General features: G+C 43.9%; 1 protein-coding gene across 1 annotated transcript; it reads right to left on the bottom strand.

The window, feature by feature from the left end:
- Positions 1-272: 272 nt before the first annotated feature.
- LOC134984627 (zinc finger protein OZF-like) lies at positions 273-5,828 on the bottom strand. Its single transcript, XM_063950172.1, has 2 exons — positions 5,749-5,828; positions 273-1,816 (listed from the first exon to the last, which is right to left on the bottom strand). Exons 1-2 carry the CDS (start codon positions 5,807-5,809, stop codon positions 402-404), a joined length of 1,476 nt encoding a protein of 491 aa, XP_063806242.1. The 5' UTR covers positions 5,810-5,828; the 3' UTR covers positions 273-401.
- Between the last annotated feature and the right edge of the window lie 2,300 nt (positions 5,829-8,128).

The following is an 8,128-nucleotide window of genomic DNA, read 5'->3' as shown; positions in this document are numbered from 1 at the left end:
ACCCTGTCTCGGATTTCCCCTTGTCTCCCATTAAGACCTGCGGGGGCATCGGGGTTGGGCAGACATAATCCGCCCTTCGAACGCGGCTGCCATGGGCTCAAGCAACCATAGTCTCGCAGGGGATTTCTGATAACACGGGCGAGACAACGGAGTTAGGGCGCCAGGGGTTACTAGGCCTTCCAGCTCCCACAACCAGCTTATTTTCCTGAACTCAGATCCCTGTCATAAGATCTCCTCCGGTCTGGAGTTCAGGAATCATAACAGTAGCATGTATATTGCAAAAAGCATAGGAGATAGGATAAGAACCTTGAAGAAAAACGCATGGCAATGATGAGTATACTCCAGAAGATTAAAATGGTTCCTCACCTAAGTGATGTCTGTTGTGTGAAACAAGAGCTGATTTATTTCTCAGAGTATGGAAATGGCTTCTCACCTGTGTGACTTCTCTGATGTATAATAAGACTTGATTTCTGGGTAAAACATTTCCCACACACAGAGCAATAAAATGGCTTCTCACCTGTGTGACTTCTCTGATGTGTAACAAGACTTGATTTCTGGGTAAAACATTTCCCACACTCAGAGCAATAAAATGGCTTCTCACCTGTGTGACTTCTCTGATGTGTAACAAGATGTGATTTCTGTGCAAAACATTTCCCGCACTCAGAGCAAGAAAATGGCTTCTCACCTGTGTGACTTCTGTGATGAATAACAAGATCTGATTTGTGTGCAAAACATTTCCCACACTCTGAACATGGAAATGGCTTCTCACCTGTGTGACTTCTCTGATGTATAACAAGACATGATTTCTGGGTAAAACATTTCCCACACTCAGAGCAATAAAATGGCTTCTCACCTGTGTGACTTCTCTGATGTGTAACAAGATGTGATTTGTGTGCAAAACATTTCCCACACTCAGAACATAGATATGGATTCTCACCTCTGTGACTTCTCTGATGTATAACAAGATCTGATTTGTGTGCAAAACATTCCCCACACTCAGAACATAGAAATGGATTCTTATCTGTGTGACTTCTCTGATGTGTAACAAGATCTGATTTGCGTCCAAAACATTTCCCACACTCAGAGCAAGAAAATCGCTTCTCACCTGTGTGACTTCTCTGATGTGTAACAAGATTTGATTTCTGTGCAAAACATTTTCCACACTCAGAACATGGAAAAGGCTTCTCACCTGTGTGGCTTCTCTGATGTGTAACAAGATGTGATTTCTGTGCAAAACATTGCCCACACTCAGAACATGGAAATGGTCTCTCACCTGTGTGACTACTCTGATGTTTAACAAGATTTGATTTCCGTGTAAAACATTTCTCGCACTCAGAGCAAGAAAATGGCCTCTCACCTGTGTGACTACTCTGATGTTTAACAAGATTTGATTTCCGTGCAAAACATTTCCCACACTCAGAACATGGAAATGGTTTCTCACCTGTGTGATATCTCTGATGTGTAACAAAAGCTGATTTGTATGTAAAACATTTCCCACACTCAGAACATGGAAATGGCCTCTCGCCTGCTTTAACTGGCTGATGGGTTATAAGCTTTGTGTTCTGTGTAAAACATTTGGCATCTATAGAACAGGGAAACACTGTATCTACTGTCAGAGCTGTAACAGATGCACCAATATCAGAGTGATCAGGAGAACATTTCCCAGGATCAGAGGGATCAGCTGATAGAGCTGGATGTATAATTGGGGTAATGAGGTTATCTCCTGGAGAATCCTGTCTACTGTCATTATCTTTTATGTCACAATCCGGGGATAACATTAGATGTCCTTCTGAGATATTCCTGCTTGTGTGTCCATCTGCTGGAAATAAAATACATTATGGAAATGTGACATTTTCTGTAACAATATTAATCTTGTAAACAATAGGAGAAGACGACTCTCTGGGACACTTAATTGTAAATGTGTGTGTATAATAAAACATAACTTTTAATGAAGGCTTTATAATATTGTGTCTCAGACTATCATTGTGTCCACCCTCCTGAGAACAATAACATCAGTCATATGAGCTGATGGATCAGAGAAATGTCTCCTAACGTTACTCCTGGAAGCATTGGTAAGGTAGCATTCCTTTATGTGTGTGCTCATACGCTGGTAAGCCTGTACATGTGTTACTCACCCTTATATAACGTATATTGCTACAGCAGTGTAGGTGTGGAACAAGGTACTTTACATGCAATACACCACATAATACCCTGTAATCATCATCTGCTAGGTTATAATTCATTTTTACAAACCCCCCCCCCCCCATCATCAGTGTCTTACCTCTATACTCTCAATAGTAATAAGGATGCTGTGTGTACAGTAAGTATGATATAGAGAATTACATATCAGGATCTATACAGCTGCCGCCATACTTCTGCTTCTCATACGTGTGCTACTGGCAGCAGTGAACATCTGAGTGAGAGTCCGGGGAAAACAGCAGAGTCTAATGAGAAAGATTGGATCTGCCTTTGCAGGGATGTACCACACCTGGCACCCCTGTTAGTATATAAAATAATAAATAAAAGGGGCGTGATCTATCCAGACGTGCTTTATGGAGATCTCCTCACTAAGTGGCTTCTTATCTACCCTACCTGATAGCTCTCAGCCGCCACTGGGACCAAGACCCAATCTATTAAGTCCCCCACTCCTTCTGTCCAAAATCCGTTTGCGCCGCTCACTCCGGGCACCGTTCACTGCTGCAGCCTAGTGACACCGCTAAAGCCACAGGCTGTATTCTGGGGCTAAGTGCACTCAGTCTTTCCTGCACGCTCCGAACTCCTGACTTGGAGACGCTTTGGTCTCAGACGGGTGCACAGCTCCCAATACTGCTGGGGACAGAACGGGCTGCCCACAGTCACTGGAGTCCGGCGGTGGTATTGGGAAGTGAGATGGCTGCCAGTTTGGATCCTGGTGCCCGGCCATCACATGCTCTGCCTTCAATAAGGTGTAAAATTGATATAAGCCGCTAAATAAGTGTCCTGACGGCTGGACCGGGGTCACTACACTAAATTGAGGCATTTGCCTGGAGGTGACAATACCTTCTATTTATATGGTACCACTATCATCTACTTCCTCTCAGTCTACATGCAGAGCCTAGTATCAAGTATCGTCTGAGTACAGCTCATTACACTCTGATTACAACCTCACAGTATATTATTTTGTGGATTTAATACATTTTGCCATTTGTGTGTCTCTGTGCTGAGTACTTCACGTCTGTGATCACGCTGACCTCTAGTGGAATTTCTCGGTCATTACTGGGTTATTTGAGTTGCATTACATCATGTTTACTTGAAATTTGGGCTCGGATACCCCCATCAGCTTGACTAAGAATTTAATTTTGAACTAAGTAATCTTGATGTAACCTCCTGACAGTGTCCTACTGATCCATTTATTTATAGATTGTTTGTATTTTCCTATCTCTGAGAGGTCCGTCTCTTTGTAGCCGGCTTACAATACCTCCAAAAAAGGTTAAAAAGGTACCAAATCGGCCCCACCTGTCCATCTCTTTGGTACCTCGAATTCAGGTGGTCCTTCTGAGACTGCCACATCATCATCTGCTACTTCTTGCCAGATGCACAGCCCAGCTGTAATGGCTGAAGACTTCTTAAGACACTCTAGATGGTCCTGCTACTCTACGCTCCCTTCAGGAAGACATGGTCTCTATTTGTGATAAAGTCATTGATTTAGAAGACAGGTCTCGGAGAAATAATATCAGAATAATGGGCGTTATGGATTATGTTACAAATGCTGAGCTTTATGATTATGCCACGGTTCTCTTTTCAGAAACTTTCACTGAAGGCTTCTGCCGCAGACCTTCTTATTGATAGGATCCATAGACTCCCAAAGTCCAAACAGGCCCCTATCCAAGCACTGAGGGACACTCTGCTAAGGGTCCACTTTTTCACATTAAAGAATGCATTCTACGGGTTGCTTTGTATTCCTCGTCCATAACTTAGTGCCTGGATAATCTGCAGCTATTTCTGGATATTTCTACTGTGACGCTGGACAAAAGGCGTCTATTCCACCCAAGGATATGTACAATACAAATGGGGCTTTCCTACTAAGAATATTGTGATGCGAAACGGCGCCTTCACAGTGATACCTTCACCCGAGGATGTCCCTGCTATTCTGAAAAAGTGGGAAACTCCTGTTGACAGTCCTTCATGACACTTTACCTAAACCAATCCCGGAGGAGTTGTCTTCCGTCTTTAAGTAATATGCTAAAGGAGTAAGACTGTTGCAGACACTCAGAGTTTGTTTCCTACTGTAACATGTGCCAACCGGGACTAAGTTACTGGACATGGATCTATTTTTGGGCCAGATTTATTTGCTCTTATTATGGTATAATATGTACATTTGTATCTTTATTTCCTGTGCTATTTAATTGCTATATGGTATATGGTCTGACATTCTTTCCACTGTTACGTTTCATAATACCTTTCTAGAATGTTTGGGTGTTCAGGTAAAGCATGACTGATCGTCTAACATCCTGTTGCCCTTATAAAGGTGTTGGTAGAACCTAAATTGGATATCAGGCCATGTTCCTGGCCTTTACCTTCTTTGGATACATTGGTTACATTGAGATATGATATTTCTTTGTACAGTTGTTACTATGATGACTAGATTTTGCACTCTCGTATGGCTACTTGGGGTAGTCGGTGGGTTTTCCTTTTAGGCCAGACTGACACCTTTTTCTGCCTTTCAGTCATGGTACCCTGGTGACGGAATCTCTAGCTCCTTTATGGACGCTATTTCTGTTTGTCTCCCATTTTAGTTCACTATTTTATTTTTTCTGCGATTTGATAGTTTGAAGTATGCACACGCCCTACACACTCTATTGAACTTTACACAGATGATCCTAGATGTTTCATACCATGATCTGATCGCTCTCTATCACGGTGACGTTTCTAAGTCTTAATGTAAAAGGTCTCAATTCTCCCCGTAAGAGACACCTTACATTAAAATATTTCACTAACCAGAAGGTGGCGGTGGTAGCCATTCAGGAATCACATGTTCCATTGAACTCTCCACCTCAGTTTACCAATAACTACCCAACATGCTATATCTCTTGTGGTGCTGGTAACACACATGACATAATGTGAGGGGGAGAGCAGGAGTATAATAGGGGCTGATGGCTCCTGATGTATGAGATACACCAGAGAGTGTTGGGAGGAGACTGGTCAGATCTCTGGGCTGGTAACACACAGTGACATGATGTGAGGGGGAGAGCAGGAGTATAATAGGGGCTGATGGCTCCTGATGTATGAGATACACCAGAGAGTGTTGGGAGGAGACTGGTCAGATCTCTGGGCTGGTAACACACAGTGACATGATGTGAGGGGGAGAGCAGGAGTATAATAGGGGCTGATGGCTCCTGATGTATGATATACACCAGAGAGTGTGGGAAGGAGACTTGTCAGATCTCTGGGCTGGTAACACACAGTGACATGTTGTGAGGGGGAGAGTAGGAGTATAATAGGGGCTGATGGCTCCTGATGTATGAGATACACCAGAGAGTGTGGTGAGGAGACTGGTCAGATCTCTGGGCTGGTAACACACAGTGACATGATGTGAGGGGGGAGAGCAGGAGTATAATAGGGGCTGATGGCTCCTGACTCCCTCACTGGGAAAATATATATTTCTCATTAGTTTGTACCGACAGAGGAGGGTGTAGGAGAAGGAATTGCTGCAGTGTCTGAGCAAGGAGAATATGTGACTCTTTTCTGTAATTAGTGTTTATTACTCACCTGTGCTGATATCTGTAGGGATCTCCTCCTCCTTACACTGCTGATCACCCCTCACATACATTTCTTCTTCTCCCTCTATATCTTCTGCCTTCATATCAGTCACATATGTCTCTTCTTCATCCTCTATATCTTCTGCCTTCATATCAGTCACATACGTCTCTTCTTCTCCCTCTGTATCTTCTGCCTTCATATCAGTCACATCCGTCTCTTCTTCTTCCTCTATATCTTCTGCCTTTATATCAGTCACATACGTCTCTTCTTCTTCCTCTATATCTTCTGCCTTTATATCAGTCACATACGTCTCTTCTTCTCCCTCTGTATCTTCTGCCTTCATATCAGTCACATACGTCTCTTCTTCTCCCTCTGTATCTTCTGCCTTTATATCAGTCACATACGTCTCTTCTTCTCCCTCTATATCTTCAGCCTTTATATCAGTCACATACGTCTCTTCTTCTCCCTCTATATCTTCTGCCTTCATATCAGTCACATACGTCTCTTCTTCTCCCTCTATATCTTCTGTCTTTATATCAGTAACATACGTCTCTTCTTCTCCCTCTATATCTTCTGCCTTTATATCAGTCACATACGTCTCTTCTTCTCCCTCTATATCTTCTGCCTTTATATCAGTCACATACGTCTCTTCTTCTCCCTCTATATCTTCTGTCTTTATATCAGTAACATACGTCTCTTCTTCTCCCTCTGTATCTTCTGCCTTTATATCAGTCACATACGTCTCTTCTTCTCCCTCTATATCTTCTGCCTTTATATCAGTCACATACGTCTCTTCTTCTCCCTCTATATCTTCTGCCTTTATATCAGTCACATACGTCTCTTCTTCTCCCTCTGTATCTTCTGCCTTTATATCAGTCACATACGTCTCTTCTTCTCCCTCTATATCTTCTGCCTTTATATCAGTCACATACGTCTCTTCTTTTCCCTCTGTATCTTCTATCTTAATGTCAGTGAGACATTCATCCTAAATAGCCCATAAAACAATATACATTAATAATAGTATATTAATAGTATAACAGTGTATAAGACACACACAGCTCCTCTGCACATTATATAGTGACAGTCACTTTGTTATATTGGTGAGACCCTAAATCCCACCTACCTGATTCTCTTGTGGGGTCCTGTGATTCTCCTCTGTACAATCCTGGGTATACAGTGGATGGGAACATCTCTCTGGGGTATCTCTGTTACTGGGCCCATCTGTAGGAGATGCACAGTGTCTGAGTACAGTGTATATATGTGATTATCAAATGATGTGTGTATATAGGGGTCCCCCATACCTGCTCTCCCCTGTACAATACATGACAGTCTCCTCTTACCCAGTGATAAGAGGGGTCGGTGATTCTCCATCATCACGTCCTTGTACAGACCACTGTGTTCCTCTATACACTCACCCTCCTGCATGGAGACATAGACAGTGACATCCTGACACCTTATAGGAACCTGACACACACAGTGATACAGTCATCACCCATACACAGCCCCTGGTGTTACTGTATAATGTCCCATTCCCAGCAGTCATCTCTCCAGTCATCACCCAGACACGTCCCCTGGTGTTACTGTATAATGCCCCATTCCCAGCAGTCACCTCTCCAGTCATCACCCACACACATCCCCTGGTGTTACTATATAATGCCCCATTCCCAGCAGTCACCTCTCCAGTCATCACCCAGACACGTCTCCTGGTGTTACTGTATAATGCCCCATTCCCAGCAGTCACCTCTCCAGTCATCACCCAGACACATCCCCTGGTGTTACTGTATAATGCCCCATTCCCAGCAGTCACCTCTCCAGTCATCACCCAGACACATTCCCCGATGTTACTGTATAATGTCCCATTCCCAGCAGTCACCTCTCCAGTCATCACCCAGACACATCCCCTGATGTTACTGTATAATGCCCCATTCCCAGCAGTCACCTCTCCAGTCATTACCCAGACACGTCCCCTGGTGTTACTGTATAATGCCCCATTCCCAGCAGTCACCTCTCCAGTCATCACCCACACACATCCCCTGGTGTTACTATATAATGCCCTATTCCCAGCAGTCACCTCTCCAGTCATCACCCAGACACGTCCCCTGGTGTTACTGTATAATGTCCCAGTCCCAGCGGTCACCTCTCCAGTCATCACCCAGACACATCCCCTGGTGTTACTGTATAATATCCCATTCCCAGCAGTCACCTCTCCAGTCATCACCCAGACACATCCCCTGGTGTTACTGTATAGTGTCTCATTCCCAGCAGTCACCTCTCCAGTCATCACCCAGTCACATCCCCTGGTGTTACTGTATAATGCCCCATTCCCAGCAGTCACCTCTCCAGTCACCATCCAGACACGTCCCCTGGTGTTACTGTATAATGCCCCATT

This window comes from Pseudophryne corroboree (genome assembly GCF_028390025.1).
Source record: "Pseudophryne corroboree isolate aPseCor3 chromosome 3 unlocalized genomic scaffold, aPseCor3.hap2 SUPER_3_unloc_7, whole genome shotgun sequence".
NCBI lineage: Eukaryota > Metazoa > Chordata > Amphibia > Anura > Myobatrachidae > Pseudophryne > Pseudophryne corroboree.
Note: the sequence above shows the minus strand (reverse complement) of the source record. Positions and strands in the feature narration are given on the sequence as shown.